The sequence below is a fragment of the Coturnix japonica genome, chromosome 23 (assembly GCF_054131305.1).
Source record: "Coturnix japonica strain WE chromosome 23, WE-NBRP24, whole genome shotgun sequence".
In the NCBI taxonomy this organism is placed as follows: Eukaryota; Metazoa; Chordata; class Aves; order Galliformes; family Phasianidae; genus Coturnix; species Coturnix japonica.
This window is the reverse complement of record NC_140685.1, coordinates 7,872,729-7,887,368: the sequence shown is the minus strand read 5'-3', so window position 1 is coordinate 7,887,368 and position 14,640 is coordinate 7,872,729. Positions and strand designations below refer to the sequence as shown.

The 14,640-nt window shown below is 43.1% G+C and overlaps 1 protein-coding gene across 1 annotated transcript in view; it reads right to left on the bottom strand.

Annotated features, from left to right (window-relative positions):
- PITPNC1 (phosphatidylinositol transfer protein cytoplasmic 1) overlaps positions 1–13,946 on the bottom strand; it is a 55,164-nt gene extending 41,218 nt beyond the window's left edge. The window contains 1 exon segment of the mRNA XM_015879526.3: positions 13,296–13,946. Coding sequence (XP_015735012.2) covers positions 13,296–13,343 — 48 coding nt within the window. The 5' untranslated portion in view covers positions 13,344–13,946.
- Positions 13,947–14,640: the final 694 nt, after the last annotated feature.

The window sequence follows — 14,640 nt, the reverse complement described above, 5'->3', positions numbered from 1 at the left end:
ATTTTTTTTTCATTGTAAGATGTATAATGAAAATAAATTGGTTAATGCTTTGTAAAACATTCAGAGACGTCAATAATGACTCAAAGCCATGACAGACAACAGTTCCAGCCTCAGATATGGGTAATAAATTACTGGCAAAAACCCAGAATAACCATATAATGAAGAAGTGATGTTCCGTTGAGCACCACCCAGCCCTTCCAGGAACGGCTTTTATGAAGAACATATTCAGAAACTGAGCAAACTGAAATCCTACAGGTGACATTCAGTGAGGCACATCTGGGTTCTAAGTGCTCATCCTTGGACCCTGATCCTTTAACTAGTTATGTTGATAAAAACCCAAACTGTAACTCCACTGCAGTTCTGATGTGTGGGTAGAAGGCCATAGGCTGCAGGCAGCTCTGAGCGGCAGCTGGGTGATGTACCTCACCTGTCTGTGCTACCTTTTCTCTCTTCTTTATGATTAAATAAAAGCCTTTGGCTTACAATTCTTACATTCTGAATATGTAACATTCACATTCCAGAAAATAAATATCAGTATTTTGACTCTGTGACATCTTTTTCCCAGACTACAGCTTACCAACACAGTGCTGGGTAAGCAACTGCCAAACTTCCACTTATTTTTTCCAATTGGAGAAGCAGCAAAATGAACTTTGAAAGATTCCTCTGTCAAGGCTGAAAGCCTTTGCATCAAACTTCATCCTGGAGTGATATTCTCAGCTGTCATATAGGGGTTTGTAATGGAAATGCTGACAGGCCCATAATTATGGCAGCACTCGCGGGCACCACTATAATGGTATATCAGATAGGTGTACGACTTAAATTCGATACAAGGGACCAGAAGATGTTCATGTCTGTCCTCATTAAAGCAGCACTTCACATCCCTTTAAACCTCTGTGGCTCAGACTATTAATTTGATGTTCAGAAGGACACACACGCTGGTACCAATACTCACAATGATTACATCCCCTCAGTACTTCAAACTGAATCAGAGGATCACACTAAACGTCAAAGGTAATAGAAACTGCTAAAAATAAGTTCTAAGAATAATGAACATTTTATTCTACAGGACAAACTGAAGTCATAGAAAAGAATATACGAGTGACACATTCATCCCTGTGTTCTGTAGTGTTTTAAAGCTTCCTTTTATACCCAAATCTGCACTGTTACGTCTGGGATGTGATTACACCTGGCGTATCGAGGAGACCTCTGATCCATGGACCTTCCTTGATTGTCACAGCCAGATATGAGTATGAAATTCCTGACACCTATACATGCTCCATGAGGGCAGAGAAAAGATGTTAAAGCCTGGAGTTCCAGAAGGCCATGAGGTTGAATGACATGTTTATTAACTATATGGATTTGAATTCTCTTAATCCCAAGAAATTCATCCAATAATAAATCGGTGGCATGATTCCAACACATACAGTAATATTCTGAATGTTTCAATGATATAGAAATACCCAAGTTTCACCTGAGAGCGTATTCTATAATAAAGTTCTGTTCTCCTACAGAGACAGAAATACAGAAGCATTGCTTCCAGCCATGTAAACTACTTCATGAATCCAGACTCACCCTTATTTCCCCCCCTGCAAAGAAGTGCTCAAAAATATCAGAAAGAGTGAATTTACCAGAAGAAGTATTTTTTGGAGCAATGGTTTTCTGAGACAAGCCCTTTTTCAAGCATAAAAAGTTTCAATAAACCAAAATAACAGTAATTAAAAAAAGCACGCATCACACTGTGCACAAATCCAGGCATACAGCTCTTATCAGGTAAAGGAGAGAACAAACGTCACGTTCCACAGAATCCTGCCTCACTGGAAATGGGACTGACGGTGTTTTTGATGACAAGGTAGAGAAAGAAAACATCTCCCTGAACAGAAAGTACTTTCCCATGGAAAGCTGGAATGGTACTATTTTGAGTATTGCCCTATTTAAACACAGGGACACCCTCACTCTGTCACTCGTGCAGACGTGATCCGCATGTTTTGATGGCTTGCAATTCTGCCTCAGACTGCAGAAACTCCTCACAAAAGATGATTCAGAAGATTATTATATTTGCATATTTTCCCATTACTGACAGCGAAGGCTTCCAGGGGCCATCAGTTCAAGGCTACAGCCTTTACAGAGAGCAGGAGCCCAGCATCCATTGATGTCACACTTATTTGAATGCAGAGCATAACTGACACTGCCAGAATGTCTGCGTTTGTTGCCATGGGATGCTTCAGTTCTCTCCTGAGAGATTTTCTCTCTTGAAGAGGACAGGTTTTAAGATTTATTTATGTTTTTAAATCAACAGAAGGCAACAAAATTGCCTGTGCTCCAGGACGCAGATCCACATGAAGGATTACTTTCCATTAACTCGCTGAAGACGACAGAGTGGTAAAGCAGCAAGTAACAGAACGGAAAGATTTGTCGGTGCTCACCAAGCTTGGCTGATCTCTCATAGAAATCTACTGACCAGAGGAAACGTAGCTTCATCCTGGGCCTTTCCGTCCGTTTCTATGTCATTTTTTTCCAAGTCACCTATTCCACAGTCATGTTAAATGCCTCTAGGAAACAGCTTGAATCTTCCAACATAATTTGTTCCTTTAACAGAACAGATTTGAAGAGCACAAGTGTGATAATCGCATGCAAAAATGACTTGTAGTACTTTGTGGGAGAGAGACAAAGAGCATTTGCTGGGATCACGATACCAGATGAAACCTATGGAAGTGTGACAGATGGAAACACGCCACAAAGTGTTGCAGTGGTGTATCACAAACTGAAGGTACCACTGAGGTAAATCTTTAATTCAAAGTTCACAACCTTCCTCACATACCCTCATTTCTCACTTACAGATAAACTCCTGAATTGCCTTCCGCTGGACTTGAAGGCAATGGAGCTGTGAGTGTAGTTCAGCAGATAATCTGTCCTACATTTCAGACACAGATCTTAACTCAAACCATTTTCTCTTAGGAACACATTTTTGCATTCTTAATTGAAGAAAAACTCCCACTGACTTCACTGTGAATAGAAGCAGGCCTGAGAAGGGCACTAGTCCTGCTTATCAGCACATTATAGGAATGCTGTCAATTAATTACACCATATCAGCTGCTTGGCTGTAGATAGTGTACATGGTGTGCTTTTCACTTACTGATTTACAGTCAGTAGGAGGAGGTCACAGCAATAGAATAGGAACAAATCAAAGTTAAACACAGACATGGAAATTTCTCTCTGTTTTCAAGACTGTCAGTTCTGTGTGCACTGGGCATGAACTGGGACTGTGGTGATGAAATGCGAGAGCAATGCTTGCTACTGGCAATGACAAAGCCTAGATAAACAAAAGAATCATGCCTTGTAACACTGCATCCTATTCAGTGTAAGTGATAGGAATCCTGCAAGAGCTAGAATCTAAAATAGAGCAAATGTTGTCAATTCATTTCAGAGATTAAATGGATGGAAGAGTACCCAACTCCAAATGGAAACTAAGGAACATGACATGCTGCCAACCAGTACTTGGCAAAACAAATTATTATAATATGGAAATACTGTTGTACATTACTAGTAAATGTTGCTCACAAAAATATTAATAAAAAGCCTGTGATTCTGATTGTTATTATTAATATCTGATTCTCTTTAAGAAGCAGTCCCCAAATAGTTTATGATTTCAATGAATAAACATTAAAAAGCCAACAGGCCCTCTATAAAGATTACTGCTTATACACAGTAACGCTGAAGAAATGTATCTGCTGGGTTCTCTAATTGGAACTGTCTCTCTGCACCAACAATCAATTCAAAACATTGTGTTGGCATCAAAGTCAGACTCTATACTTTCACCATGTAGGACAGGAGCTGTATTACATAATTTGCTTTTCACTCACTACCATTAATTCAATGATTCAATGTACTGAACAGAAAACAGACAGTATGGGGGTGATTTGTGTTGCAGAAGCAAAAAAAGAAAAGAATTTGGTAAATAGCACAGTATGGGTGCATAAACACTGTGGGCTAAGTTCAGCCTTCAGTGACGTGCTGATAGCTGATGAGAGCACTGGTTTGATTTCAGAAGACGATTTTCCCAAGGCCATTCCCCAGATATTCTAAAGGAAACTGATCTGACATGAGACAAGAAAGTTCCTTATCTCAATAAATTGTTGCTTAAATGATACCAGGCAAAAGTAAAATAAATAGACAAATGATTTCCAGTCGCTGAAGGGATGACACCGGTGAAGACCCAGAGGGACTTGTGCTGGGTTTCAAAGTACTCGGTGTGCTCATTAACAATGGCAGCATGCTCATCCACAACTTATTAAAAAATCCCCAATGAACAATATATAAAAAGAACAAGCAATAACTTCAACCCAACAACCATGGAAAGCCACATTTTTGTAATTAACCTCCTACAACAAGGATTTAAAAGACGGAGTGGGAGGCATATTATAGAGAGTACAAAGTGAACAAAAGGAGAGACGAGAGCAGAGAGGATACGGAGTGACTGCGATTACTTGTGGCCTCTTAATGCTTAGAGAGAAACTCCCATTAGGTGAGAGTGTCTCTGTGATCTCAGTGGCAACGGACACCCAGAACAACCAACTTTGGGTCTGCTGCTACAAATCCACCACTGGGTCACCTCCACTGCATGAGTGATGCATGAGTGATGGAAGAATTTGGGGACTAAAAATGTAGGCTTTACCATGGTCTTCTACAGAGAGAGGAATCAGTCAAACCCATTTCCTGCTGGTTAGCCAGCATTATGCAGCTTTAATTAGTGCTTCCACTTCAGTGAACATCTAGATGTATGACTTGGAACACAAAACACAGAGAAATTAAAGAAACATCTCAGAAGATCTACAGAGGAACAGCACCCATGCACATTACTAGCATTATCCTATAGCCATATCAAAACCCAAATGACTCAGACAGCCTTTACTAGATACCAAAGGTAACAGAGTAAGGACAGAAGTCTGACCGCTGCTTCTAAAAAAAGGCCACAAAAACCTCAGCAGGAGCCGGCAGAGCAGAGCTCACATGAGAACCTGCCCTGCACTTCACAGCTCTCACACTCACAGCTACTAGTTATCTTACACGTGGTTTTATTAAAAATGTAGTTCTAAATGCTTCCCATAATAATCATCTGGTCTTGACCCAAGTGTTCCGACTTGATTAACACTCTACAGCATACAACGCCTGCAGCAAATAGAAACAAATGCTGCTGTTTTGAATTATTTCATGTCCATATTCTGGTTTATTTCTGAAGAAAAACCTGCAATCACTTTTGCTTTCCTACATTAACACCTTTAGCAAAATTGAAGGCAATGGCCTCATGTTTCTGTCCTTTTACTCCAAACTGTTCTCAGTGCCCAAACTGCTGTTGAGATTTTGCTTTGTGATCACCTCCCACAGAACCTTATCATGCACAGCAGGGAAAGGCTCTCACTGAGAGCTTCCAAGTTTCCCAACAGCTGCTGCCCTTGTAGAGACAAACTTGTACAGACAAACAGTTGATGATAAACAAAATAGAATTATGTGGTTTTGAACCACAATGGAAGATTGATTGTCTGACTTGCATTAAGTCGTACAGCCTGAAAACTTCATACTTGTAAAATTATGAAACAACAGAACTATGGGTGAGGTCAAACAATGACAAGAGGAAGTTGGGAGGGATTCCAGTGCACAGAAAGAAAAATCTCAGAAGAGAAGTCTGTTCTGAGAAGCTGTGAAATACCTCCATGATAAAAAACTGCTCCATAAAAATGTACAGTTGTACCCTCAGCTCCTTAGGCAAAAGACTCCCATTACTTCACTATGGAGAAGCCGTCCTTCCAGCTTTTGCCTGTGAGAGGGAAAACAGCTTTTTGCCTTTGCAGGATGTGCGTTACCAGCGGCAGGAAGGTGGGTGTAAGCTTACGTCAAACTAAGCCATGTTATATTAAGACAGGGTGGACCTCAAAACAGAAGTATGATTTGTTATGGTTGACAACTGAGGGAAAATAAGAGATGGGATAAGGTCAGAGGGGCGACATGAGGAAATCAAATGGAACCAGCAGCTACTTTTCCACAAATGCTCTCAAGGAACTTGAGCTTTGCTCAGACTACAGCACCCAGAAGAAGGTTAAGATGCTCTGATACACAGGGTGGCTGTATCTGCTTTCCATGCCTGTAGGGACATTTGTTTCCTGGAGTGTGAAGCAGAGGGCACCCACCGATTGCTGCTGACATTCCCAATGGCCACGGTGCAAATCACTGATGTTGTTTACCCCAGTTCTGCCCCCCAAAGACAAACTGACATGCTTGAAAACATCTTGGTGAAGAGGCAGGGTCAGAGGTACCCACATTTAACTTGCATTATGCACGATTAAATAAACACATAACCACCTGTTACACTTATTACTGTGGGAGTATCTATTTTCAATTATAGCATTTACTACCCGCCCTCAAGAATGGCAAGTAACACCATGGCAACATAAACACAGTCGTGGCTGCTTGAGAAACCTAAATCATAAATAGCTTATAAATAGCAATGTATAGCCCATGCAGCCCTAGAAATAAACTAACTAATCCACGGGCATTTGTTACTATGACATAACATTTCCACTAAGATGTTTGCCTCATCTCAAGCCCACTCAGGATTGATTTAGAAGTTTGGCATCACTTGACTGACTGAGTTCTTGTTTATCCAAAAAGAAAAAAAGAAAAGAAAAAGCAGAGAATAGAGAAAATAAGCTACAGCAAAACAGCAGGGAGAAATCAAAATCCACAACAGAGGCCTTTATTTCACTTTCACCGAAGTTAATGGAAAAAACTTTATATTCCAAACATATAAGAGTCTCCTTAATAAGAAAACATCTTTATATTGAATCATCCATGGAAAAAAAAACACAAAAAAACCTAGAGGCTTACATGAGAAGCAAATAGTTTACAAATAAAGTAGCAACCTCTGAAGGATGTGAGATATTTCTGAACTCAGCACTCTCTTCAGCTCCTGCCTGGGTGCAAAGATCCATGGAAACTGATGCAACGATGAGATTCAAGCCTGGGTTTAGGACTCAGAGGGGAGCTGAATTACCAATTGTTTTATTCTGCTGTGCCGTTCCTTCTGCTCTGCAGCAGGCAGTAGTGGGGAGCAGCAGCTCGCTGCCAGCTGGCCGGCCGCTGCATGGCCTTGGCTGGGCTTCCACATTTGGAGTGTGACCAAGGACTAGGAAATGGGAGAAAGAAAAGAGAATTGGAGTTTCTGCAATGTTAGGACTGAGAACTGAGAGATCACTGCTCAGTTTTGTAGCATGGGGACATCAATAACTGCATTCTCCATCAGCTAAACCCAGAGATATTATCATCGGATTTACACAAATCCAGGGCCTTGATCTGGCTGTATGAAACATCCCCTAGGCAGGCAAGAATCCCAATGAATTAGAGATGTCTGTTTGAGTTCTTTCTTGTTGAAATTCACAGATTTGAGAAATTTACAAATTTTCTTTTGATTTACAGCTATTACTTCAAGTCTGCTTTCAATCACTTTGGTTCAAATCCAGAACAAACCTATTGCAGCCAGCGCAATTCAGATCTACACCAAGTAATTGAAATGGAATTTGAATTCCCAACATTCCTATTCTAAAAACGTGCTGTGTTTTGTCATACATACTTGGTGAGATATCGGCCTCTCTGACATCAGTGAGGGATCTCTCAGTGGTATCGTGAGCTCTGAATTCCATGGAATGATTTTCCTTTCACACAGTGAAGCAAAACAAAAGCTCATCCCCTGAACTATGAACCAAAGTAGTTTTAGATCAAGTCTTTCTGATAAAAGCAGCAGCCTGGTTACTTGAGACTGTGATTTCATACACATCTCATGCCCTTCATTTGGCTTATGTCAAGTCACGGTACAATTAACTTATTGAATAACTTACTATTTAAATATCAGCTAACTCACACTTTTAAGTGCAACCTTACAAAAAACAGATAAAAAGATGCATTAATTTGTCAAGTATCCTTCAGGTGATCCGGTGATACCCCCTAGGACCAGTATATCCAATAGGCCTTGCAAGTGAGAATACATCCAAAACCCTGTTAGGTAAAACCTAGAAAAATAGCTGTGCATCTTACCGATAGAATTACTACTTCCTTTTTCTTTCTGATAAATAGGGGTTTTTGGCTCATATTAGGCTCATACACTGGTAGCCTATCGAGAAGCCTAGCAGTACTAGCACTAAAGGTTATTCTTATATTCTAAATAACTTCTAGATAAACTGATAGAAGAAGCTGAAAATGCACCCATCAATTAGTCGTGTTTCTGACTGTCAGCATTGAATGACTGCAAATCAAGCAGTTCAGCAGCAGTGTGGTATATCAGAGTGTCATTATCACATAGTTATTTTGTTATGAATTGTAACAATATTTTTTACTGAAAAAAAAAAAGTTAAAGGCAGTCATTAATTGGGCAGCACAGTCAACCTAATATGACATTTAATCTGATGAAACGGAAAATCAAGCACACTCAGCATGTTCACAGAAAACAATTCCCACAGAGCCTAAGTATTCCTAAATCACTTGGGCACGACTAATCTTAGAACAGACGTGCTGCTGAGGAGCTCCTAAACAGCAACTGTGAATTCTCTGCAGAGCTTATGAACAAAGTTTATTATAAACCCAATTTATAAACACTTCTGCACGTGACTCGGGACGTGACCACTTCTGCTTTAAATTGAGTATGTGCACAAATATACGCCAATGCTCAGAGCACACACAGTGAAATTGGCATCAGAGCCATAAAAATGCAACACTAATAGAATGCAAAACTGCCTGGGCAATTTTTGTCCACAAACAGGAATTAAAAGAAAATAAAATAGAGAATTTTTTCCAAGAAAAGCCCTGAAGATGTCACTCCTGCATTTCAGCACTTCACATCACGCATTACAAAAATAAACATAGTATTTTCATACTTATCCAAGGATTCAAAATTGGCTCCTCACCTATAACCAAAATTGGGAATAGAAGATGAACTGAGAAGGAGATAAACATGACCACGGCCAGATTACCTCCAGCTCACCCACCAGATGATCCACGTGCACATCACCTAACTCCAACCATACAGTATTTAATGGCTGCTTGTGTGTTACAAAGCGAGGATGGAAAGCCTGCATGCATTTCAGCATGCACACCAACTCAGTCCTGTGAGTACAGCCCAGGGAATGTACTTGTCTGCAAGTCAAGGAAGAAGAATGCTGCAAATGAATCATCCTTATATGCTATGGGCTTTCCACTACTTGACTAGGCAGCCTTTTGTTCAGAAGAACACGATCTCCAACAGACTTTAACAGCACAAATCAAACTGAATGCTCATGGATACAGGGATCTCCAGCAAAAGATGCCCTCACCTCCATTGCCAACCCTTTCATGGGGGCTGGGAAGGGGTGGATCCTGAATTTGTATAAATCTGATTTCTACACTTATAGTTATACAGATGAGGAAGATGAACAGACTGGACCCCAGGAAGATGGATTTGACATACCAGAGTTACAGAATGTCAAGGTGTTGGTGTGTTCATTAATAGATACACAAATGAAAGGGGCCTCAATTTCCAACGTGCTGATCTTTCAGAGTTCACATCCACTGGTACAAGAACTTCATGCTCTCAGCAGCTTGAAGTTCATCCCAAAAAATAAATAATAAGAATACTAACAAAGCTCTGTATTTTAAAGGGCATTATTGACACTTTGTGCCCTTCTGTCTGTCCTGTAGTTTCAAAGATGAACACTTCATGGGCGTTCCTGATAGCATCAGAACTCCATACAGTGCTTTAGCTAGGAATTGGCCCAAAGCACCATCAAGCTGCACTGTCTTTAAAGAGAAAAGCAAAACTCGCTCCTATATTTTGCCACCAAATCAAACATGCCGTATTATCAGCTGTATGTATATGCTCCTTGGAGAACAGAAGTGTTAACAAGAAGAGACAAAAAGCAGCAGAGACAAAAAGAGATGCATGACAGAGTTTGGAGTTCCTCAGGTAATAACTAATCCTCTGCACTGAAAGATTCTTTAATGATTTACACCAAAACTTTAAGAACAAAGGTTTTCTTGTTTCCCTCTTGCCATGTGCAAACGAGAGTGAAGGAGAAAATCATTTATTTTTGGTCTCTTGTTTTGCAGCGGAGTTCAGTGCAGGTCTGTCAGCTGCCCTCACTGCTGTGTAGGTGGCCATGGCTGCAATGGGAAGGTCAGGCTAAGGCAAGGGGTTTGCTTCCTTCCCACACCAAAATACGGTTCTCACTTCCATCCCTTCATCCTTATGACTGTACTGTGTCAAAAGAGAGTGAAAAAGCCATTCTTACTCCATAAAGAAAGTGCTGAGCTTTCACCCACTTATTTTATCTGCTATGTTGTTGTAAAGATTCCTCCCAGCCCCTGAGCTTTGGGTCAGTGTAAGGGCACAGAGCAGCCAAGGCCCAGTGATGCAGCAGACAGGAGCGTGCACAAAAGACCAGCATCAGCTCAAAACTGCCACGGTAACTATTTCTGCAGAGGTCACGTTCCTGACTCTGCCCCAGCACTGTTTGATCTACAAGTAATTAAAAGTGAACTGAAAAGCTGAACTTCCCCTCCTACTTGCCTTGTAGTGCTCTTGCTTACAAACAACACATTGCCCTTTCAGATGTCTCACACATCTACATTTTGGTGAAAACGTGTTCTTTGGTCACAGCTGGAAAGAAGGCGACCTCATCTGCCTCTATTAACTGCACAGAGAATACTGGTACTTCAGAGGAAACGTGTCATACGCTTCACCCCCTACTCGGGGTTTTTCTGGTGCACAGGAATATGGGTCTGTCCACCTGCAGCTCTCAGAGCATAACAACACTTGAAATGCTTTCATTGAGCTCAGGCATAAAACATGCTTTAACAAGTTCTCTTTGTACACAAAACAGCAGACCATGAAATCTTTCAAAGGAGAAGCACACACAACATTAGGAGAATACAAATACTGTTCACAAGCACATTGCTGAAATAATTTTGTGTAAACAATCCACAATGGGAGAATTTCTAATGCTCAGGATTCTGAAATGAGCTAAAAGCGGGTACTCCTGGTTAAAAGAAAAGGAGGAATCGCAGCACCCCTCAGGCCACCATTTCCCAGTGCTAAAAGGATCTTCGGTGTAAATCACAATCCCCATTGAAGAACACTTTGCAGGTCTCTGCTTGTTTGCACTCCAACAGCACAGCTGCTCCTGCACGGCTCATTCAGGCAGCACTGCCCACAGAACTCACTGAGCTTGTCTTTACAGCATCCAATGGGCACGATTCCACCAACTTCAGCAGAGATAATCTTGCTCGAGATAAAGAACAAAGGAAAGAAATCCTGGTTTTGTTTGGTTGGTTTTCATTTGTTTAGATACTACCTATACACACAGAGATCAGAACTAACCCATCCCATTCTAATGGGAAAATAAAAATAAAAAGAAAAATAAAAAGACCATTACTGTAATTTGCATTCAGCTTCAAAATATGTGCATCCCAGCATCATGTCTTTATTAGCATTTTACAGCAGACAGCTCCTCTTCCAACATGATCCAGCAGAAATGGTTTCCTCCGCCTCCCCCTAAGGAATATCACTTTCCACATAAATCAACTGCACCGTACTTCACCTCCCCCAAAAGAAGCTCACTAACATGCCAACCTGGCAGATCTCACACAAAGGCACCTCTATGGCACACAACCATATGATCCTTCCTATGAAGAATTACACAATTATGACTTGCAATGAGACAATTTTTTAGCACCTTTGCTACTCTCGATGACTTGGTGCTCCTTTCACTTGCTACGGAACATGTTTTCATCAGATGATGCTTAATAAAGCCAACATAATGCACACCCTTATGATATTCACTCATATGATGTAACTATTTGTAAGAATGAACTAATAAATGAAAATGCAAGAGGAAAAATATTCATCAAGAAGCAGCCTCATTCATTAATTGCAGCTGGGCTGAAGTTTGGCAACACATCCCAAGCAATTACTGCAATAGATTTCATTTGCTTTACATATGACTGAAAAGAAATGGCTTTTTGTAATCTGCAAGGTCTCGGTTTTAACAATAGGAGTGAATTTGCATGCACGCAATCCAGTAGTACCACAACTGAAGTACAGGGTGACTACCAATTGGCAGCATTGCTGGGTTATTCAACCAACAGCAATGTTCTGACCTAACCTGCACAGTTCTTCCAGTAGTTTTGTCATTTTGTTTGGAAGTTCACATGAGATTTCCTTTCACAAAATTATTTCAAGGCTAAGCTGGGAACCTGCAACAATATATATGTAACAGACCTTAAAAAGCTGTCAATAAAAGCTCCCTTTAATGAATGAGCCTCAGAATTGAATGGGAACTACAGCCCAGTGTCCCAGCATCTCAGCAGGGGCTCTTGGAACAACCACGTTGGTGCTTAGGGAAGAGGAACAAAGCTGTTTCTGCCTCCTAGCTCAGAATACAAAAGCAGTTCAGTCAGCAGTGAACAGCACCTCATAGGAAATGCTTGATGGGCAAACAATGCCAAAAAAAAAAAAAAAAAAAGCATGAAAGTTTCAAAGTTTTGTCATAGTTTATTTGTACAACTAATAACGAAATTCATGCCATGTGTCAGACACACCCCATGTCCCTCACAAGGCCATCTCACCTGCAGTTCCTGGATTAAATACCTGCAAGATTCCACGTCAAAGAGACCCGAAGCATCACGAGTCCCCTTGCTAACTGGGAATGTTCTTTAGAGCGAGAGGCTCCAGCACCTGCGGGCACAGCGTCCCCTGGTGGCTGTGGGCGCTCTGCGGGCTGCCCCGCGTTATAAATCAAACGCAACGTTCCGAACGTGAATTCAGAACACGGAGAAAAAGCAGTTTGTGACTAACAGTGACCAAAACAAAAAGCAAAACAAAAACCAAACTCAAAAAGTTTTGTCAATAGATGACACCCCACCTGCGCGACTGCCACCCGCAAGGTTATTTTAAGCAAAGGTGAGGATGTATTTAGCACGCAGACTTCGGATAAACCTCCCGCAGGTCGGGATGTGACCGCACAGCGCTCCCTCGAAACAGCTCACACGTCGTGTTGCTGGAGCTTTGCAGCTGATGGCCGGGCACTAACGCTCCTGACACGCTCCACTCAGCTCCGCTGCCGCAGGACCCTTCATCCCCTTCATCCCGCACCGCAGAGATGCCGCTCCGGGCAGCCCAAGTTTGTCACACAAATGAAGGACGAACGAACGCCCGCAGCGAAGCCGACCCCAACATCCCGGGTAGAGATAGAGCCAGGGATCAGCCGAGCGCAGCTTACCTCCTCCACGGTGAGCGGCATGCAGATCCGGTACTCCTTCATCAGCATATTCCCGTGTGTCGGTGCGGAGCTGCCGGCCGAGAAGCGCTCAGTGCCGCGCAGTGCGGGGCGGCCGCTCGGATCGATCGCCTTCGTCTCCCCGCGCAGCCCCGAGACCGTCCGGGCGGGGCGGACCCGGCGGAGATCGGCGGCACAACGGCTCCTTTCTTGCCGTTCTTCCTCGTTCAGCCCGCGATCATGTGAATTTCGCACACGCACGGAGCTCTACAAAGTCTCAAACCCGAAGCTCCCGTCGCACGTTCAAAGACATCCGTCGGAAGTGCGCGAAAGCGGCGGCCTCTCTCTGCTATGTCAAGACATGCCCGGGGCGGCGAAAAGACCAACCGAGCCGAGCTCGCTGCTCTCAGCCCGGCCAAAGCGGGAGACACGCGACGCCGATTTCCGACACAAAGGCTTTTTTTTCTGCCGCTTCCTCCCCCGGCTGCCGAACGCAGCTCCCGCCTCCTTCCCGTCCGCCGCGGCTCCCGCTGGGCTCGGGGCAGCGCTCGGCGGCCGCGGGGCCCCGCGGTGCGGCTGGGGGCGGGCGGGAGGCGGCCGGCCTGGATGGAGCCGGCGGCCCCGGCGGGGGAGCGGCTGACATCACGGCGCGGCAGGAAGGAGGGAGGGCGGCAACAGCCGCCAATGGGGCGGATTTAAACGGCCCGACACGGGGGGTGTGATGGGACGGGGGGACCGCGGGCACACGGGGCTGTGCCGGCCGCACTACAACAGCACAACGAGAGCTTCAGCCCGTTAGAAAAGCAGCAGGGGAGATACAGCACAGGATGTGAAGGCCTCACCCATTTCCCTTCTGGTCAGCCCGTCGCTATCAGCAATGCCGAGTTGGCTGCGCAAATAAAAACTGCTTTGGGTTGTTTCAAACGCCACATGTAAAGTTCAGTGACAAAGTGCCTCCTTCCCAATCGAACAATGTCACCATGTCCACTGGGATTTTGTTGTTTCAGATACACTGTTATTAATTGACATCCCACAATACAAAAGCAGCCAACTCTGAAGCCATCTGAGAAACTCGAGTGCTTACATAACGGAGTTAATCATGCCAAGTGTACATTGCTGCTCCTATCAATGGAATGGCCATAAAGCAGCTCGCAGGGAAGCCCTGTGATTGCAGCACGAAACACAAAGCACTGCACAATGGCAGAAGATGCACTTACATCTAATTTATTTGCAAAGATACGAGCGATTGAATGCCATATTTAGGGCAGTTGGACATGAATTGAGGTCTACCATGAAACGCATTTCATAACAAGAGCAGAACCCCCCCAGGTTTTCATTGGCTCTGAAT